General features: G+C 30.8%; 1 protein-coding gene across 10 annotated transcripts in view; it reads right to left on the bottom strand.

Moving 5' to 3' along the window:
- Window positions 1-1,157: 1,157 nt before the first annotated feature.
- The window catches only part of LOC113397709 (protein madd-4), a 165,293-nt gene continuing 143,796 nt past the window's right edge, over window positions 1,158-22,654 (bottom strand). For 6 of the 10 annotated variants that reach the window (XM_064218553.1, XM_064218555.1, XM_026636155.2 and 3 more), the window contains 12 exons: window positions 21,998-22,180; window positions 20,879-21,031; window positions 17,087-17,265; window positions 16,694-16,800; window positions 10,053-10,162; window positions 7,650-7,742; window positions 7,030-7,295; window positions 6,845-6,953; window positions 5,708-5,864; window positions 5,388-5,533; window positions 4,708-4,870; window positions 1,158-4,035 (listed from right to left, as the gene is read on the bottom strand). In XM_064218553.1, coding sequence (XP_064074623.1) covers window positions 3,929-4,035; window positions 4,708-4,870; window positions 5,388-5,533; window positions 5,708-5,864; window positions 6,845-6,953; window positions 7,030-7,295; window positions 7,650-7,742; window positions 10,053-10,162; window positions 16,694-16,800; window positions 17,087-17,265; window positions 20,879-21,031; window positions 21,998-22,180 — 1,773 coding nt within the window. In that variant the 3' untranslated portion in view covers window positions 1,158-3,928. The remainder of the gene's footprint in view (window positions 4,036-4,707; window positions 4,871-5,387; window positions 5,534-5,707; window positions 5,865-6,844; window positions 6,954-7,029; window positions 7,296-7,649; window positions 7,743-10,052; window positions 10,163-16,693; window positions 16,801-17,086; window positions 17,266-20,878; window positions 21,032-21,997; window positions 22,181-22,654) is intronic. The other 4 variants (XM_064218556.1, XM_064218554.1, XM_064218558.1 and 1 more) reach the window with 4 other exon arrangements.

Raw genomic sequence — 22,654 nt, 5'->3', positions numbered from 1 at the left:
TTAAATGACATAAAAGATAATTATGTAAATACCCATTATTGTAATTTGACTATTACTCGTAATTATTGAAATTGTTTATTATAAAACAAACTTCGAGAGTTCAAAGCCCGTTTCGTATACCAATCAATTCGAAAACCCATTAAGCCAATCACATCTGGTGCGGCAGAGCGGACAGCCAATCAAACAAGTTTCAATGATATTGTATTCTCGCGGGAAGAGTGGTGTGGGGACGTTAATATAAGATGTGGAAGTCATAAATTTGTTTAATTCAACACTGAACACACAAACACCAAACTTGATTATAATATTTATTGTGTCTTTTAGTGAGTGTTAATAGGTTGTTCAGTAACGTTCAATGACATTAGTACTCAGTAATAGTGTACCTACTTATCAGTGTAAGGACTGCTATTCCTCAAATTGCCAATAATGATAACTATGTAAAGTCGTATTTGTATTTTCGGTGGTGCACTTTTCGAACTGTACCACAAATATTTTTCTATTGTATGACGTGGGCTTAGGTGATTCTAGTGTCGTCACTGAGATCAGTTCATAGTATTTCGTCAAGTTACTATCAGCAGCTGAGCTTGGAGCTTAGTTGTTTAGATATTTCCAGACATCGTATATAGCTGTTGGTCTGGAGGCTGAACTATTTTCGGTCCAGTCAGATCTGTTGCCCTATAGGAATTTCAGAGTTAGGGAATACAAAGTACCCTTTTGCCTGCACACACATGTCTGCACTATTATATCTTCAGCCCTTTTCGCTACGTCACGTCATCATACCAAAAAAGCCTTTTATTTATGACAAATAGGTAGGTCAACTAATAAACCGGCCATTGGATGGTAAGTAGTCACCAAGAGTCCAAGACCATAGACATTGGAGCTGTAAGAAATATTAAGCGTTCCTTACTTTGACAATGTGCCATCAATCTTGGTAACTATGAATTCCTGGACTGGATAATATTGACAATTATCTTAGTTGTAATTAGGTTCTTTATTTTAATAACGCGTTGAAATTTAATTGACTTGGACCGCATCGATCAATCTTCGTCGTGTCCTCTCCGACCTACGTGACAAGAGCGAAATAATCTGAACCTTATTGGCAAAACTAAAAGCCATTAATACAAGAATTTTGTTGGAATGTTAAATAAAACAATGAATTCAGTAACTTACTCATATAATATATTTTTATATTTGAAAATTCTTGATACAATTTACAATTTCGGACTTAATTTTTAATAAGTTTAAAACAAAAATACAAGGATTTTCTAATGAAAGCAATGTGTGTATTGTATTGAAATATGATTTATATTTATAATTGTATAATTGTTCAATACTGTGTGTGCACATATAATATAAATTGATAAAGAAAATAACTGATAAAATAAGATCTGGAATCTTAATGGATATCAGATGATTTTTTGTTACTTTTTTTAAATAGTGTAATTATATTTTAAAAACGTGTGATCACCAAGTATCTCCTAAGTATCTTTGGAGATAACACGTTTTAACGGGCATTTATCTTAGTGGAGGTATTATTATTTAAATACGTCATTCCTAAATACGAAAGCAGTTTAGAAGTATGACAAAAACTTAAAACTGCGGGTAAAATTACATACCTACTAGTGGTACATTTTGTTTTGAAGGATGACGCAACAAAGACAACATATATATTTAAGAGTGGGGCAGAAAGAGAGAGCAAATACGTAGCAGCAGTTAGTAAACGAAATGGATACTAGAAAATTGACATTGACAGTCAATATGTATATTAAAAAGAAACCTTTTATTAATAGTGATAAGATTCATATTTCAATACAACACGTGAAAAACGTTCATCAAAGGCGGTAATGATACAGTGCTTATTTCCAGCGAAATTAATATTTATTATAAATGGCAGTTCATCGATATGAAAGATTTCTTATATTTACTTTAAACAGATCTACGCTTAATTTCTGTTAGATACACTTTTATTTAACGATCAATATCACGATAATCATAATATTTAGATAAGAAACATAAGTATTAGGGATAATACACATGTGCTGAAAAGACGCAGCGGGAATAACTACGTACGCGAAACTAAAGGTATTGCAACACTAATGCTAATGTTCTAGTACGTAGTTTGTTTTAAAGTTTCCAGCTTAGTCTCGCATGTAAGGGCGTAGTTTTAAAGATCTCGAGTTCCCGCTAAGTTCTTTCTTGCAGGTCAAATCCCATATGAAGTATATTTGACAGCTATACTCGATAGCAGTTATAGAATGAGACAGCAATATCATCTATTTTGTTGTCTCTTTTGTGCAAAAAAGCGAATAACATATCTATCGTGGTGTTGTTTTGGTTAATTAAATATTATTAATTGAAGGCGATTTTAAGTATCGAATTGTACATAATTACATAATAGCTCCGTTAATCATCGATGTGATATACATGTGAAACACTAATTAATATTTGAGCTATCAGCGTTTTTATAAGCTGAGCTAATTTAGTTGATTCGTATATATTTTTAAAGCCTTTTTTTAGCGAAATAAGAATTAATAATAAACTAAATAGTAGACATCTAAAAATTGACAACAAACATCACTATATAATACTGTCAATCTTTATTTAAAATACGCGTCAAATAACTAAAATTACATTAGTCGATTTGTTGGTAGCACCGCGCGTAACCATGGCAACGCGGTGACGATATTCCCGCGCTTGTAATACATGCGCCATCTTGATTCTAGTTATTTGGCCCGGGCTGTACTAAATTCATTGAACGATTATATTTATAATAAACAATCGAATATTTCTAACTAAATGGTCGACAACTTCACTATCTCCCATTCCACGAACGGGTAACAAACACACAATACTACTATATAGATATATACAACAGTTTTAAGCTGTATCGATATTGCTTTTAATCAGATGTGTCGTATAAGTATATTTTTTTAATTATAAATATTTTAATTTATTTTTTCAATTGCGCTATTCGACTAACTTTTTAAAGCTGCGAGTCGATTGTGGAGCGAATCGATTTTAATAAAATAAGGCTCTCGATATAACCGACCCAACACATGGAATTTAATAATTTCGCTAAATTTTTTATATATTTTTCACGTCACTGTATTTTTTATACATTTGGCATATTTTTTTTTTTTTATTTTCCTATACATTGAATGCATAACTAGTACTTGTGCAATATTCTTACATTCTGTTAAGCGTAGCGATTATGCTTAATTTATTTACATATTAACTATGATTAATATAGTACAAAACATTTTTACTAAATATTTTGTTCCTTATACATAAATAAATTTAATCTATCATTTGAAATAATTTACACTTTTCATTAGAGCTCGAACTTAAGTATGGTTTGTTTATTCAAAATTAAAATAAAATACAGACAAAAAATATTTGAGAGTTCATAAATATAAAAAGAATGTTAATTTCTTCACAGAATTGATTTTGCTAAAATTGTCGTTAAGTGTGTAGAATATGTTATTTAAACTCATGGGCCTATTTAAAACCTTTATACAACTTTAAGAAAATCGATTCTTATGTTATTCGATTTATTACTTTATAATCGATTAAATATACATTTTATTTATTTATGTGATCATATTTCTTATAGTGCTATCACGACTAGAAACTATTTCGTGCTCACAACGACATACAATCCAATTTATATGCATATAGCACATACTAGGTCACAGTCGATATTTAAAAAAAATATATAGGGAAACTAAAACATATTTTCGTTTTAAATAAAAAAAAATTATAAACATCAAAGATTTATCTAAAAAATCGCACGAAAAATACTAAAATGTACATAAGATCTTTTTCAGTCTAAACTTTTTACATATAAGAATAAAACCCGTTTCGAGACGCAAATAGCCTTTTCACTGAAAGTCACATAACATAGTCTCTCACAGTCAAATGTCCTAATTTAGTCTTCACATGTCTTGCAACACTGCTCCTTATAACGTCTGAGAGCGCACATGTTCATTGCGCGAACGTTTTCGCAAAACCTCGACATGTCTCTGCAAACGCCATCTGTTGGCGAAAATTATTACACTTTAAATAATTCATTCAAGAGCTGCAATCAAATATTAGTTAATCAGGTGTTTGGCCGTTGTTTAGCCTGATGTAAAGCATCGACACGGTCGGGACGATGTAGTACGCTTGCCTAAAAGATTACTTTTACTCGGTGTGTAAGCCCGTCTGGGTAGGTACCATCCAGCACAAGGGAAATGACATCTTAGTTCCCAAGGTTAGTGGTGCATTGGCGATGTAAGGAATGGTTAATATATCTAACAACGCCATTATCGATGGGCGGTGGTGACCACTTACCATCAGGTGGCTCATTTACTATTGATAAGATAAAAAACAACCACTAGATTTGAAGACGCCAAGGTTGTACCTAACGGGTAATACAGACTCCAACAAAGTATTCCACAGTTTAGCAGTGCAAATGATAAAGGTGAATTCGAAGCGCACTCGCGGTTGAGATACGTTCCCGATTCTATTCCGATCCAACTTCGATCACACTACGACCGTTCGTTGTGTTAGTAGAATAGGAAAACGGCTAAGCGGCAACGATTGGAATAAATTGAAAAATTGCTGGTAGAATCCTTTAGTCTTGATGACATTGCGAAGTAATTAAAATTGAAATAAATTCAGACTCATGTATATCCAAAACCCAGCTGTACGGCACAGCCGACTCACCTTTAGCACAGTGTTCGTCTGAGCAAGTTCTGACGACGGCGGGGCGAGCGCGCGCGCACGCGGCGGCGCGGCGCTCGCGGCGGCCCGCGCGCGTCGCGCCGCCCGCGCGCCACACGCAGCGCAGCACGCGGTGTTGCAAGCCCTGCCCGCAGGGACCTTTGCACTGTTGTGGGGAAAAAACAAAAATGTAAGGCAGAGAAATTCATTGTTAATTTTTACGTAAGTTTGTGGCATTGTTTACTAAACGATATTATGTTGTCGTAATAATAAAATAAAAATATAGGTACTAGCTACCCATCCCAGCTTCACATGCGTGCAGTAAGGGTCAATAAATAAGTAATACAACTATTATATTAAAGATCAAATATAAAATGAAAAATTATATTTTGGTTTCGGCTAGAAAGTTGAAATTCGTGATTTTCCTCTGACATCTAACATACATCTAGTATGTATACTTACCTCTTGACTTATTCTATTTATTTATGAAAACCGCATTAAAATCTGTTCCGTGATTTAAAAAATGTAAGCTTACATACGGCAGGGAGCGTCTTTGTTTTGTACTGTGTAGAAATAACAATTTATTCGTTTGCTGATGCATTTTTGTCTGTATATATTGAGTATTAAACGAATGAAGTTTAAATTTTCTAGTAGTGTTTGTTTATGAAAATTACATATTTTACCTTACTCCAAGGCCCCACAGCCCAAACTGGTTTACAAGATTGGGCTTCTCTCTTAGTCTTCTCAGGTTGTTGACTATACACACAAGCTGAATCGAGCAGTACTGTTCCGTTGTCAGAAACACACTCAACGCGACGTCGAACTATAGCTAGGGTTAAAGAAAAATATTATGAGAGCTAAAACTGACAGTTAAATAAAAAATGATCATTTTGCAAGTCGCTATTTGCCAACTGTGCAAGTGAAAAATCATAGATTCATTTCACATTCATAGAATCATCATCATCATCTTAAGATTAAACAGAAAAAGTTATAAAAATCATACCACTTCCAGAAGCCAAGCATCTGACTGCTGACCAAGATCCAGTCCTCCATGAAGCACAGCTATTGCTGGCGCAATCACGTAACACGGTCGGAGGTGTCAGCCCTCTCGACAGACATTCGTCAATTTCGACTGTAGTTGTTTGATTAGGTAATTTATGCTATTTGTAATAAAGAAATCAATTAATTAAAAATTGTCTAATTCAGCCATTATAACAAAGAAAATATTCTTAAAATATTATTGAGTAATTTTCATCAATATCATTGTTTTTGGTTGGACATGTGCTGATTTTACGTGATGTTATTATAATTTTTTTTATTTCTGCATAGAATATTTAATATAATTAAGATATTTAGTGGCAAAATTATTATAATAATGGGAACTAAAACTAATTCATACATTTATTCATTAGATTAAAATTAAAAATAACTTCTGTACTAATTATAGCCGAATAGAACGATGGCAAAAATGCTAGTAAAATATGTAATTAAAAAACAGTTCCTCGTTAAAATCTAGACGGTCTGCATGAATTGAAAATGAATTATATCTAATTATGTAATAGTATTTTAGGAAATATATAAAAAAATATATCAAGTACAATATCATACTTCGCACGTACATTTTGATAGTCAAAGTAATCTACCATCGGTTCCGAAAAGAGAATAACCTAACCTGACCAGAGAAGAACCGGAATTTTACAATTTTCAATATTATAAAAAATAATATTCATTATACACCATATCGTTTATTCTGAAAGCTTAAGTTTCAAATGAAGTTCGATGTTAATGAAAAATTTCAATCATAAGTAATAATTGAATTCAGCGTAAAATTAAATTCATATTCATGTAATATTGGAAAAGTTTCTCTGCTCTTAGTTAAATAGTTTCAGTGAGTTTCTTCGGTTGGAAATTTCCTTTCATTAAATTCAAATCTGTATTAGCTTTGAATAACAAGCAATGTGAAATACAAGTATTTCTCTTATATGATTTTAAATAATATCCGCAATTTTTCAATAATTTATTTAAAAAGTATAAAAATTAACTCGAATATATGTGGGTCAGATTAAGCGACTCAAAGGATTAAATTTAATATGGCAAATCACGAGTACCAAAAGTCTGTCCAAAATTACTTGATACTTACATGGCAAACGGCACCCCTTATTTGGTGGCCAACTTGACCACAGGGAGCATTGCATGATGACCAATCTGTGGTCTTCCATGTATATTCATTTATGTCGAATGCTGTAAACCTATGAGTAAAAAAGAAAATTGTAAGCTGGATATTTCAAACATTACTCATAAAGAGTTTGAGTAGAAGTTACTTACTTGTTATTTGACTCCGTTGTAGTTTCCACTAGGTCACCAATGTTTTGTTTAACACTTTCAACTCTTGCTTCTTCAACAGTATTTCTATTATAGTCCTCATTGACTATAATTATATCAGAATCATCATCTTCTGGAAAGACTATTTGTTTATCTTCAAGGTTGACGACTTGTACTTGTGATGGCGTACCATAATTTTGATATATTATATTTGGATCCACCATTCTCTGACCCCTCGAATTGCCAATTGTCTGAAAATTCCAAAACATCTGAACATATCAATGAAAAATGTTCTTGGAGTTTTAAATAGGCGCTATGAAAACACATATAAAGTCAAACCAATTTGAAAACCACAATTTAAGATTTTACATTAGTGATAAAAAACGATGAATTGGCTAAATTATTAGAATATAAATTGATGAAACCCAAATTTTATCAAACCCTCGTAACATAAGAGTTAGTCATGAAGCCCATAAGTTTGGTTACATTCTGTAAATGGGTAACCAATATCGTAATGAAATAGTACCACCAAAGATGTATCATGCCATGGAAAACTAAACGTAATTCTAGTCCCATAGAACCTAAAATCCCATGAGCCATGCTCTATTCTGGTAACGGCTCACCTGTAGTTGCATTACAAGGTAATGCAGACACGGCAAAAGCCTGGAGGCACCGCTTCGTTTTGGTGGAAGCATCTGAGATGATACAGCAGTCTTCTTTAAATATCCGAATAGCAGCGTGTGAAAAATTTACGTTTATTGAAATTTAGGTTGCACAATTTTTACAATCTTCCATAATTTTATTTCTTATCAGGGTAGCAAGGATGAGTTTTGTTGCTCGTAAGCGATTGCAAATATTGCCTCGGCTAACTAACTAATTTTGTGTTCAGACTATTAATATTTTGAATCGAAAAGCCAATTTTGTCTCAACTCATATTATTTCGTTAACATATTCACAAGGTATCGTCCTACTAGGTAAAAGATTGAAACATTTAATATTTAATAAGTTAATGTGGGGTAATTGTAAATATACAATATATATGATATAAAACGTTCTGATATATTTCAAATATATAATGGTAAATAGCTAAACAGTTTACTTAGGACGTACACATTATTATATAAAATATAGATTCTTGACCTCTAAGTAAAAAAGTTGTTTTTTTTCTTTATCATATTTAATATATTTAAAGGTCGTATTCTTCATTCTTCTCTTATCAGAAATTTAAGTGTCGCTTTAATGCTTCATAAGTCTTGCCTGTATAAAACCAGTGACTTGTATAGGTGTCTGTAATACAATGATTTGCTATCTACTGTAATTCAGCTAAGTTCAACAATAAAAGGGGCATAGTAAACTTTATAGCCGACTTTATAGCTATAATAAAATTATTATTGAATGTATATTATACTAGTGGGCAATAAAGAACGTTCGAGACGAGGTTATTTGAAGGCCGAATAGCGATTTTCATCTTTGTCGCATTGTAAATGAAAAGAAGAAATTGTTGTAAACTTTCGACGACCTTATTCGTAAAGGTTATTGAACTTACTTTAATTAACAAGGTTTTGTTTCATTTATTTCGAGAATATTCGACTAAGAAAAAGATATATTTTGAATTTAATTATTAAATATGACATATTATATGTTTATTCATTTAAAATTACTTTACTCATGATCAATGGTTAGGCTTTTAGTTAAAAGTGTAAAACTATATAAAAAATCAGCTCAACTTAATATTAATCTAGATCTTAGAAAATTAGAATGGCTTAACCGGATTTAAAGGGCGAAAGAAATGACAGTGCTTAGAATAGTATTTACAATTTTAATGTGACGAATTAAATTTTATATAGTTCCGCTATTAAGATATTTAGTATTCACGAATAGTCCGAAAATGTCCATAAAGTTACACTTTACAATAATATTTCTTCAATAAGCTTTCTAATGGATCGCTTACACGCAACATAGTTACGCAGTTGGTTTGCGCATTTAAGCTGAAACTATTTCCGTTGGTTGGTTATATAATATATGAAGATTTTTATTAAATCGCGAAGTGGAAAATAACATTATTGAATTAGAATCGCAAACATTTTTTTTTAAATACATTGTACATACAAACAAACATGTGATGTTTGCACGGTATCATCCACTCGTTTGCTTTGATCTGCAAACTCGATTATTAAGCGCGTTACGATCGTGTAACTGCCCTTTATGAATTCTTATACTTTATATTCCGTACTCGTAAAAGAGATATATAATATTATCATTATTTGTCAGCGGACGACTTAGAATATTTTATACCAATAAATTTTATAGTTATGATTTTTATTGTACAATATTTATTACTAAATACATAAATCGCTTGTGATGGTACTGTTAATATTATTTACCTTTGTGACATGTTTTAACTTATATATAACATTTCGATATAAAAAAATAAAATGTTAACAAAGAGTAACCGATTTCAAACTTACTTTTCATAATTATTTTATCATTCGTAATGCGATCAAACGGAAAAAAATCTAACAACATAACATTATACAACTGAATTGATATATATTTTTTTAAGTCAATACAACTATTTCGATACTGTTTATTTTTCTCATCAATTTTCATCTGTCTATAATATTTATTTTCAAATCTCTTTTATGTTATTATTATACATTTAGTATTATTTCCATGAAGATAATAATATTTTTGTCGTTAACATACACATATTATATAACTTCAATGAATATAATGTGAGCTATTTCTATGAATTGTCAAGATAATATCAGTATCGCTTAAACAATCACATTGTTGTTGGATATTATTATAAATAGATATTCTAATAGGAATACATCTCTATTTAGTTCTACACTTTGATAAGTTTTATTTTTATTTATCATATCTTAATTTAAGCCGATGATAGAACTCAACAGCGATGTTCTTTGCATAATATGTACGTTGTCTGTTCTTTACGAATCGTAAAGAACGTACGTAATGTGTATGGTCATTATCTGTGTTATAGAATATATTCAAAGCCTTCTTACCTCATTTTCATCGTAGATGTCTCGGGCTTGTGAATTATAGCTCGGCGAGGCTTTCGTGCTTGTGGTACCAGCGTTGCCGTATAGTGCGTCCCGGACCTTATCTATTTTGCCTGATGATTTAAAGGAAAACAATCAAAACGTGTATACTGTATTCCTAGCAAATAATGCTTTTAACGCAATTAATATTACATAATTCTTCACGATGTAGATCGTGAAATATTATTCTTCCACCCAATTTTACCCATCTTCGAAAAACGACCATCTTATCAGAATATATGATCACAATATGGTATCTCTTATTAGTGCAACCATAAGCTCTATTCACTTTCTTCTATGGTCCGATAATAATTTAAACTAATTTAATGATAATTTGATATTTTTAGTAGCGCTGTAAGTAATATTAACCATTGCTTACATCGCCAATGGGCTAACAACCTTGGGAAATAAGATGTTATGTCCCGTATGCCTGTAGTTACACCGGCTAACTTACGCTTCAAATTGGAATACAAGAACACTGAGTACTGCTGTTTCGCGGTAGAACATCTAATGAGTGGATGGTACCCACCCAGACGGGCTTGCACAAAACCCAACCACGCAGTAAATATCTACATAATATGATAAAAAACCTACTTCTCCTATCAACTTACTATTCGTTATTCTTTTAAGCTTGCTTGTATGTATGTATGTATGTAAGTATGTATGTATGTAAGTATGTATGTATGTATGTATGTATGTATGTAAGTATGTATGTATGTATGTAAGTATGTATGTATGTATGTATGTAAGTATGTATGTATGTATGTAAGTATGTATGTATGTAAGTATGTATGTATGTATGTATGTATGTAAGTATGTATGTATGTATGTATGTATGTATGTATGTATGTATGTAAGTATGTATGTATGTACGTATGTATGTATGTATGTATGTATGTATGTATGTATGTATGTATGTATGTAAGTATGTATGTATGTATGTATGTATGTATGTATGTATGTAAGTATGTATGTAAGTATGTATGTATGTATGTATGTATGTAAGTATGTATGTATGTATGTATGTATGTAAGTATGTATGTATGTATGTATGTATGTATGTATGAAAGTATGTATGTATGTATGTAAGTATGTATGTATGTAAGTATGTATGTATGTATGTATGTATGTATGTATGTATGTATGTATGTATGTATGTATGTATGTATGTATGTATGTAAGTATGTATGTAAGTATGTATGTATGTAAGTATGTATGTATGTATGTATGTATGTATGTAAGTATGTATGTATGTATGTATGTATGTAAGTATGTATGTATGTATGTAAGTATGTATGTATGTATGTATGTATGTATGTATGTATGTAAGTATGTATGTATGTATGTATGTATGTATGTATGTATGTATGTATGTAAGTATGTATGTATGTATGTATGTATGTATGTATGTATATAAGTATGTATGTATGTATGTAAGTATGTATGTATGTAAGTATGTATGTAAGTATGTATGTATGTAAGTATGTATGTATGTATGTATGTATGTATGTAAGTATGTATGTATGTATGTATGTATGTATGTATGTATGTATGTATGTATGTATGTATGTATGTATGTATGTATGTATGTATGTATGTAAGTATGTATGTATGTATGTAAGTATGTATGTATGTATGTATGTAAGTATGTATGTATGTATGTATGTATGTATGTAAGTATGTATGTATGTATGTAAGTATGTATGTATGTATGTATGTATGTATGTATGTAAGTATGTATGTATGTATGTAAGTATGTATGTATGTATGTATGTAAGTATGTATGTATGTATGTATGTATGTATGTATGTATGTATGTATGTATGTGAGTATGTATGTATGTATGTATGTATGTAAGTATGTATGTATGTATGTATGTATGTAAGTATGTATGTATGTATGTAAGTATGTATGTATGTATGTATGTATGTATGTATGTATGTAAGCATGTATGTATGTATGTATGTATGTATGTATGTATGTAAGTATGTATGAATGTATGTAAGTATGTATGTATGTATGTATGTATGTATGTAAGTATGTATGTATGTATGTATGTATGTATGTATGTATGTATGTATGTATGTATGTATGTAAGTATGTATGTATGTATGTAAGTATGTATGTATGTATGTATGTATGTATGTATGTATGTATGTATGTATGTATGTATGTATGTATGTATGTATGTATGTATGTATGTATGTATGTATGTATGTAAGTATGTATGTATGTATGTAAGTATGTATGTATGTATGTAAGTATGTATGTATGTATGTAAGTAAGTATGTATGTATGTATGTATGTATGTATGTAAGTATGTATGTATGTATGTAAGTATGTATGTATGTATGTATGTATGTAAGTATGTATGTATGTAAGTATGTATGTATGTATGTATGTAAGTATGTATGTATGTATGTATGTATGTAAGTATGTATGTATGTATGTAAGTATGTATGTATGTATGTATGTAAGTATGTATGTATGTATGTATGTATGTATGTATGTATGTAAGTATGTATATATGTAAGTATGTATGTATGTAAGTATGTATGTATGTATGTAAGTATGTATGTATGTATGTAAGTATGTATGTATGTATGTATGTATGTATGTATGTATGTATGTATGTATGTATGTATGTAAGTATGTATGTATGTATGTAAGTATGTATGTATGTATATATGTAAGTATGTATGTATGTATGTAAGTATGTATGTATGTATGTATGTATGTATGTATGTATGTAAGTATGTATGTATGTATGTAAGTAAGTATGTATGTAAGTATGTATGTATGTATGTATGTATGTATGTATGTAAGTATGTATGTATGTATGTATGTATGTATGTAAGTATGTATGTATGTATGTATGTATGTATGTATGTATGTATGTATGTAAGTATGTATGTATGTATGTATGTATGTATGTAAGTAAGTATGTATGTAAGTATGTATGTATGTATGTAAGTATGTATGTATGTATGTATGTATGTATGTAAGTATGTATGTAAGTATGTATGTATGTATGTATGTATGTATGTATGTAAGTATGTATGTATGTATGTATGTATGTATGTATGTATGTATGTATGTAAGTATGTATGTATGTATGTATGTAAGTATGTATGTGTGTATGTATGTATGTATGTAAGTATGTATGTATGTATGTATGTATGTAAGTATGTATGTATGTATGTAAGTATGTATGTATGTATGTATGTATGTATGTATGTATGTATGTATGTATGTATGTAAGTATGTATGTATGTATGTATGTATGTATGTATGTATGTAAGTATGTATGTAAGTATGTATGTATGTATGTATGTATGTAAGTATGTATGTATGTATGTATGTATGTAAGTATGTATGTATGTATGTATGTATGTATGTATGAAAGTATGTATGTATGTATGTAAGTATGTATGTATGTAAGTATGTATGTATGTATGTATGTATGTATGTATGTATGTATGTATGTATGTATGTATGTATGTATGTAAGTATGTATGTATGTATGTATGTATGTATGTATGTATGTATGTAAGTATGTATGTAAGTATGTATGTATGTAAGTATGTATGTATGTATGTATGTATGTATGTAAGTATGTATGTATGTATGTATGTATGTATGTAAGTATGTATGTATGTATGTAAGTATGTATGTATGTATGTATGTATGTATGTATGTATGTATGTATGTATGTATGTATGTATGTATGTATGTATGTATGTATGTATGTATGTATGTATGTATGTAAGTATGTATGTATGTAAGTATGTATGTATGTAAGTATGTATGTATGTATGTATGTATGTATGTATGTAAGTATGTATGTATGTATGTATGTATGTGTGTAAGTATGTATGTATGTATGTAAGTATGTATGTATGTATGTATGTATGTATGTATGTATGTATGTATGTAAGTATGTATGTATGTATGTATGTATGTATGTATGTATGTATGTATGTATGTATGTATGTATGTATGTATGTATGTATGTATGTATGTATGTATGTATGTATGTATGTATGTATGTATGTATGTATGTATGTATGTATGTATGTATGTATGTATGTATGTATGTATGTATGTATGTATGTATGTATGTATGTATGTATGTATGTATGTATGTATGTATGTATGTATGTATGTATGTATGTAAGTATGTATGTATGTATGTAAGTATGTATGTATGTAAGTATGTATGTATGTATGTATGTATGTATGTATGTAAGTATGTATGTATGTATGTATGTATGTGTGTATGTATGTATGTATGTATGTATGTATGTATGTATGTATGTATGTATGTATGTATGTATGTAAGTATGTATGTATGTAAGTATGTATGTATGTAAGTATGTATGTATGTATGTATGTATGTATGTATGTAAGTATGTATGTATGTATGTATGTATGTGTGTAAGTATGTATGTATGTATGTAAGTATGTATGTATGTATGTATGTATGTATGTATGTAAGTATGTATGTATGTATGTATGTATGTATGTATGTATGTAAGTATGTATGTATGTATGTATGTATGTATGTATGTATGTATGTATGTATGTATGTATGTAAGTATGTATGTATGTATGTATGTATGTATGTATGTATGTATGTATGTATGTATGTATGTATGTATGTATGTATGTATGTATGTATGTATGTATGTATGTATGTATGTATGTATGTATGTATGTATGTATGTATGTATGTATGTATGTATGTATGTATGTATGTATGTATGTATGTATGTATGTATGTATGTATGTATGTATGTATGTATGTATGTATGTATGTATGTATGTATGTATGTATGTATGTAAGTATGTATGTATGTATGTATGTATGTATGTATGTATGTATGTATGTATGTATGTATGTATGTAAGTATGCACAGTCGGGGTAAGAAAAGGTTCGTGCTCAGTATGAGCAATAATCTGCTTTACCGATTCAGTATGACATATTGCGTCGCAATGTACACTATTTTGAACCTAGTTTTCATACTATGTTAGTTTAATTATATGTGCAGTTTTCTGTTTAATGCTTTAGTTTCAGAATGTACTAAGAGTTTACGACTTTATAAAGGAATGAAGTTGAAAACTGACGAAGGTTTTCTTACTCTGACTGTACATATGTAATGATTACATCTGCTCTAAAATATCTTTGTCAACTATAATAATTGTTTCTTGTCTAGATTAAGTAAATATTTAAACCCTTATTGTGAAATAAATTATTATTATGTATATATTTACAGCATTTATATATTTTGTTAAGGTTGAAACAGAAAAATGATACCAAAGGTTACGACGTCCCTTGATATTGTGAATTCAAAATTTATCCTAACAAGCTCCTAATTTAAAGTGCTCTTAATATAATTTCAGGCTATCTTGTTCGCGAAATTATATTTAATATTATATATAATAAAAATGTTAAGGCGTTTCTGTTCTCTCACAGTAATGTGATGGCATATTGAAAGCAATACGATTTTGTTTAAAATCCCGTAAGGCAGTGCGGCAGTTCGCTTTTAGTATTTCATTTATTAATTTAAAACACGAACTAAGTCAACAAAAATACGAATAAAAATGGGTAAAATCAACCCGTACATAAGTGTTAATTCTATTCAAACTTCTTATTAAGAAAAAAAAATGTTTTTGAAATTATATGATTATAGGTTTTATTTACTATAAAAAATAGTCAAAACAATGAATCTCAATAAAGAAAATCTGTAAACACTAATAGAAAATATTTTCTAATGATCATAATGATATGGTCCTAACCGATTTCGGCAAGGCAGCTAATCTTAAGGAAGAGTAGCCAACTACGCTGGAAATATTATATTGCACAAATTTGTGTCTATACAGGTGCAAACTGAATTCCTTCACTTTTATAATCCAATGTACGACAAATTTGATACGACCGAAAGAGTTTAGGCGCAGCAACGGTTTCACGTGCATTCCGAACAGCAGTATACATACTTCTAGCTTCAAGAATTAGGGCTATTACTATTACTAATCGGAACCTTTACCTTGGGATGTGGCCTTGTATCTAGGTACTAGATCAACAAGAAAATTAGAGCCAATATTTTCCTAGTGCAAATGAAACATTACAATTAACAGCAAATACGAACAATGTCTATGGCAGAGCAAACGATTTGGTATTTGCTTCATACAATGCCATCATTATTGTTTTCAGCGCTTGAAGCGCTTCTAATAGACCAAAATTTGCAAAATTCAATAATTAGTAAAATATAAGAAATCTTGGCTTTATATAGTTTACGAGTTATTCAACAACTGGGCAGTTTAATGTACTTTTTTTTTTCCAAATCGACGTTGAATCCTTAGCTGAGCGCATTCAAATCGAAGAACAAACTCTTCTGCTATATATATAATATAATTAATATTTTTTTTATTGGCTCACAGTCCCTATTAGAAAACCGGTGTAATAAAGGTCCTTAAGTTTTCTGAAAATCTCCATAGCGTTCGAAAAAAAAAAAACGTTAAAGGCGTTCTCAAGTTATGTGTTAGTTAGCAATGTAATTAGTTCAGTTATAAAGTTTCTGCAAATTCGTTTAATTTTGATTTACCTTTCTGTCGATTCTTATAGCTTTTCTTCTGATCTGGAGGGCGTTGTTCGTGCGACTGGTCGTCGGATCTTCCTCCTATCATGGCTCGATAGCGACCATCAGCTCTGCTATCAAAAAGGCTCAACTTAATATACAAATAACTGTAAAGCAGTTTCAATAGTTCTACAATAAGATAATAAATTGCTAGCTGGAAATCAGAACATTGTATCAAATTCAAACAGAATTTGAATTTAGAATAATTTATTTATTTAAAAATCATCATTTACATTGTAACGATATAGATTATATATGATAATTCAAAGCTGAATGTCAATGAGTAAAATGTTTCTGATGCAAAGAGGTTTTACTTCTATCACTTAAGACTTATACTTGTGTTATTTTTAATGATTATACCTGTCAGAGAGTGGCGACGATGGTTCGTCCAAGGCTTTATGCCTCTCAATTTCTTCACTCGACGGAAACTCTCCAGGTCTCGGTTTGACAAGTAGCGTTAAATTAGCACTTGATCTTCCCGCCACGCATGTGTAGACTCCGTGGTCTCGGAGAGACAGAGATGTAATACGAAGAGCGCCCTGTTATAGAAAGAGAGAGATTTAATCTTATCGTTTATGTCATGTTGCCTCTATTTATTTTTTTAAATATTATACTATACCCTGTACAAGTTAGCTTGATCTTTTTGACAGATGTAAATTTTTCTGATTGACATAACTTTGCAATGACGAACATACTATGTTCTTAATTTAATGATTTTAAAAATTGTAAAAATATTTAAAAAAATACATATAATACAAAAGTCCCTAAAGATTCAAGCGTTATCCGAAAAATTTAAGACTTTTTATTGTTTCAAAGTAAAATTTAAATAGTAACACTGAAAATAATAGACGCTTGTATAATGTTACATCGATCGGACGGTAGGGACACGAATGACAGGCAGTAACTGTTACAAATATAGATTACAAAAAATCATTATTAATGATCATTGTCAAGTTATTGTTACGAACGGGGGGCATTTTGGTTTGGGTCTCTTTGGTTAGTGGTTGAGGTCTTTTTAGCTGGTATAACCCTTTTAGAAAAAATTGAATTCTAATTTGAATTACGCATTCCATCGTTCCATCGACTGTTACCAAGCTAACTTGAACAGGGTATAATAAGTAATAACTATATGATCTTATAATAAAAAATACCATTTACATACATCACCAACACCGATAGCATGAATAATATTTAATTTCTATCTGTGTGTACTTTGGCGATCTAATAAATAAATATAGATATAGAAATTAGTTCGCTCGAACAGTTATTCCTATGTTGGCCAACCGCTGGCTTAGTAAGTACTCATTCCCATTTATTAAAATAGTTCCAAAAAGGCTTTCACGAAGTTAATTAATTCATTTGAACAATAGTTCGTAAAAGCTTTGTACGTAGTATGAGTGTTTATATTTAGTTTGAGAAAATTTATAATTAAATAAAAGCGGAAATTGCCTCTCTAGTGACGTGCATAGGGAAATTAATAAATCTTTTTTAATTGCTTTAGGCTAAAGTCCTTTATATTAAAAATGATACTCAGGATGAAGTGTAAAAAAATATGTTGATGTTTAAAAATATAAAACTTAGTGTTTTATAAGGGATATATTAACGTCATATTTTTTTTTTTTAAAAAAGATTGCCTGTTACTCTTAAAGCTTGGCTAAGGTGTAGCAAATTTTCATCCAACCCACGTAGGTTTCTTCAAGTTGTTTTTCTCCGAAATACAAACACAAATTGAGATTACATTGAAATTCAGATGTGCCACATCTGTTAACGTCTATTGAAATTGTAAGTGATATTCCTTTAAATTAATTAATTACTCTATTGAGACGAGACCCATTGGTAAGTGGTAAGTGGGAACATGAATCTTAATCCGAGATAGCGCGTTAGAACCCAAGTATTACATCCAAAGTTTTCATGTCATCACTTAAAGTTAAAACTTAAACCCTAATTTCTCAAATCAAAACCATTTTGGCGCTTAAGCTTTTCTTCATTTCCACTGTTTATGTGAATAATCGGTTTACAATTTAGTTTGTGCTCGGAGGTGACAGATACCATCGCGAGCAAACTTGCATGCTTAGATTATATTTAGTTAGAGTGTCGTACTACAAAAGAACTAAGACAAACGAATCAACTTTATTAACTTAGTGTGCGTGACAGATACGACTGACACTCGCCAAACGTTATACAACTTTACTAGTGTGCGTGTACTTTTTTTTCGACACAATCTCATCTCATCTAGACATAAATATAAATAATCAAAACGTGTGTATATATAATTAATAAAAAAAAAATTCAATAAGATGTACTGCAATATAGTATAGCGGAATTAGATATAACCTTCTTATTTAATACCTTTGCCTAGCAGTGAATTATTTTACAGATGATTTATGTGTGAACCAACTGTATTAAGATCTACTACTTAGTAGATAGGCTTTATCAATAATTTAGCTTAAGGACCATGAGATATATCATGTCAAGTACTATAATCGATTATGGCAATAAGCCGACAATAAGTGATATTAGGTGACAGGGCTTTCTAGTGACCATACCTAGTATGCCTATGTATCGATATATCGATATAACTAGGGAGGTGACATAATTAGTAACAAAGTTTAGACAATTTAGTAACCTTCTGTGATACTCAAAATATTTATTAATCTATTTATATGTTTAGGTACAAAATATCGTAAATAGAATCTGGTAAGAATATTTTCTATTAAACTTAGGACCTTTCTACGAATTGACAGTATCTAATTTGTTGAAATAGATAAGACGAAACATATTTGGGTAATATGTTATGATATCATATCGTTATTATAAACCTTAGATTTACACATTTCATGTTATTTTTTAAGTAGTGTAGGGTTGTTGGCTCCGGTGCGGAGCCATTGCCCGAAATTTATTGACATACGATTTAGGGTCAGTGCTCGAAAACGTTCAGAAACAAATGTTAACAATTATAGATGACCTTTTTTTCTTCTTCGTGCAATCTAGTTTAGTAAATCAGTCAGTCATGTTGGCCGTAGGAGGCCCTCTCATCTTAGGGGCCCTGGTACACCGCACTATCTATCACTATTCTTGCCCTATGGTATTGTCTACGCCACTGGATTTGCTGTTAATTCTACTATAATAATCACTACAAACATTTATTTCGTATCATCACATCGTAACATTCGTTAAATATAGGAAGCGGGCATTAGTCAACTGTAAATAAAAGCTAGAAATACTTTTAAACTGTGACAAAATTTATCGTAAAATGTTTTTGCTTGGGTAATTTATAGGCAGTTGTTGCCAACTGCGAACCATTTCTTATACTGGGGAAGTTGACAAAAACCTTTGGTTCTATCGACAGGTTGAATGAATTAGTTTGGGGTTCGGCCAGTTTACAGTTTTGGGTATGAATTTCAGATACCCAACTGTTTGTATTAGTTTACTATTATACTGAGAATACAGTTTAAGGTTACACGTGTTATTTCTGAGGTATTGAGATAATGCGATAAAGTACTAAAATTCATTATGTATTCGAAATTGAGAATATTCATAGTTTTATACACAATTGTCTATGTAAATATAATGAATAATTTAATTATATTTCTAAAGATTTTGTAATTATTTTTTTCAAATGGCCTTCTTGTTTCCTTATATGTTTTGTCCGTGTGGTTTTATATGAATTTACGTCACCTTTAATGCATCACATTCTACGTTTTACGCTCAGATTAAAATACAGAAGGCAGATGGAGCGCGTGGAACATTCTAGTGAAGCGACAAAAGCGAATATAAGTGTGCTGTCACTTTAATTATGAATTATTGACATACGAATAAAAACTATTGAGATTCTTGCCGGTTATCATCGGTAGAATCTACATTCCGAACCGGTGATAGCTTCGTGTTTAATACATTTATGAAGTTACGATTCAATTTTTTTTAAAAAACCTTTCGTACAGTATATTTTGATTTTGATATTAAATAGATGCGTCGTTTCGAACTTTTAATGAATTTGAATTTATAAACACATATTAACCGAATTTAATTGAGATGCTAACTCAGGTCTGAACTCGCGATTTCCATTAAGGTTCACGTTACCCACACGATCGCCTCGGCTGTCATAAACCAAACACATTATTAATATTAGAAATACCGAACAAACAATCTTACCTTTTTAGATATTTTGTATTTCTTCGACTTCGTAATAATTTGATGGTCCTTCGCCCACTGAATCTTCGTCCTATTGTATCCCTTCACTGGACATTTGATTTTTACTTGCGTTCCATAAAATATAGTCGCTGATCCGCCAACTTTTACGGTCACCTGCAGATAACAATATTACATGAGAAAAAATGCTTTTAAATTATTGTAATCTTTCAAGCAAGGTAGGTAATGTTACAATACTAAAATAACCAAATAGCTTTATGGTTATCGAAGTAATCAGGCGAATGGCTTATTTAATGGGAATTACTTACCTTTATTAATGCAGAGTACTGTTATTTGGCGGTAGATATTCTACCACCAAATAACAGTACTTTGTATTGTCGTGTTCCGGTTAGAAGGGTGAGTGAGCCAGTAATCACAGGCACAAGGGACATAACATCTTAGTTCCCAAGGTTGGTGGCGCATAGGTGTTGTAAGGAATGGTTAATACTTCTTACAGCGCCTTTGTCTATGGGCGGTGGTGACCACTTACCATCAAGTGGCCCATATGCTCGTCTGCCAACCAATGCCAAAAAAAAATAAAAAATAAACACCATTATTGAACGTAGTCAACCTTGATATTTCTTATCAAATCATTAATAAATAGATATAATTATGAATTAAAGTGAGAACACACTCTGAGTATGAAATTATCTCTATATTATAAAAAATAAAAGTAAAGCATATTAACAGCCTGTTAATGTCCCTCTGCTCGATCGAGGCCCCCTGTTGATGAGAAGGTTTGGTGCTTAGTCTACAACGCTACTTCAATGCAGGTTAGTAGATACAAATGTGGCATAAAGTGATATTGAAATTTGACAGTTGCAGAATTCCTCACAACTACACTGCTTACTATTAAATATATTGTATGAAAAGTTATTGTTGATAAAATCCGTCGAGATATTCTCAGGCCTGAATCCATAAAAAGTGTTACGCTTCTATGTTGAATGTAAAATAAATTTTGACTTTATTAATAAATTGATATCAATATTAATTAGTTATATTTCTTTTGGCGTGTAATGATAAATGTTGATTATGTTTATTTTAAACGTATAACTAAAGGTAAAGTCTTAGATTATAACGTACCTTCTTCTTCTTCGGATCGTGCTGTATATACGAAGAATTCGCCAAAGATATTTCTGGAGATGACGTATCCAATAAACACGGTCGGCTATTACATGACTTGGTGGTAGCTGGTCGTGGTGAGTTGCACTGAGACGCTGGACGTTCCACCACGTGAGATTGCGCCATGATTTGTTTACATACCACCTGATAAGCAAATTAAGTTAAATAAGTTAATGGTTTTTTTACACTATACTCGCCTCATTTAAATAAAAAATAAATAAATATTGGACAACATCACATACATTACTCTGATCCCAAAGTAAGTAGCTAAAACATTTGTGTTATGGAAAATCAGAAGTAACGATCGTACCACAAACACCCAGACCCTAGACAACATAGAAAACTAATGAACTTTTTCTACATCGACTCGGCCGGGAATCGAACCCGGGACCTCGGAGTGGCGTACCCATGAAAACCGGTGTACACACTACTCGACCACGGAGGTCGTATTTGTATTAGAAAACAATTAAAAAAATATATGGTATTAACTAGTCTATAGGAAGAAGTTGAAAGATTGAAACGTTGATCTATGTGAGCCCTTAATATCAGGACATCGTAAAATCCATTCTCTGACAATTTTCGAAAAATTCCATCTTGAAAATTCTTGGATACAATTCT

The sequence above is a fragment of the Vanessa tameamea genome, chromosome 23, assembly GCF_037043105.1.
Source record: "Vanessa tameamea isolate UH-Manoa-2023 chromosome 23, ilVanTame1 primary haplotype, whole genome shotgun sequence".
In the NCBI taxonomy this organism is placed as follows: Eukaryota; Metazoa; Arthropoda; class Insecta; order Lepidoptera; family Nymphalidae; genus Vanessa; species Vanessa tameamea.
The sequence above is the reverse complement of the archived record's forward strand: the minus strand, read 5'-3'. Positions and strand labels throughout refer to the sequence as shown.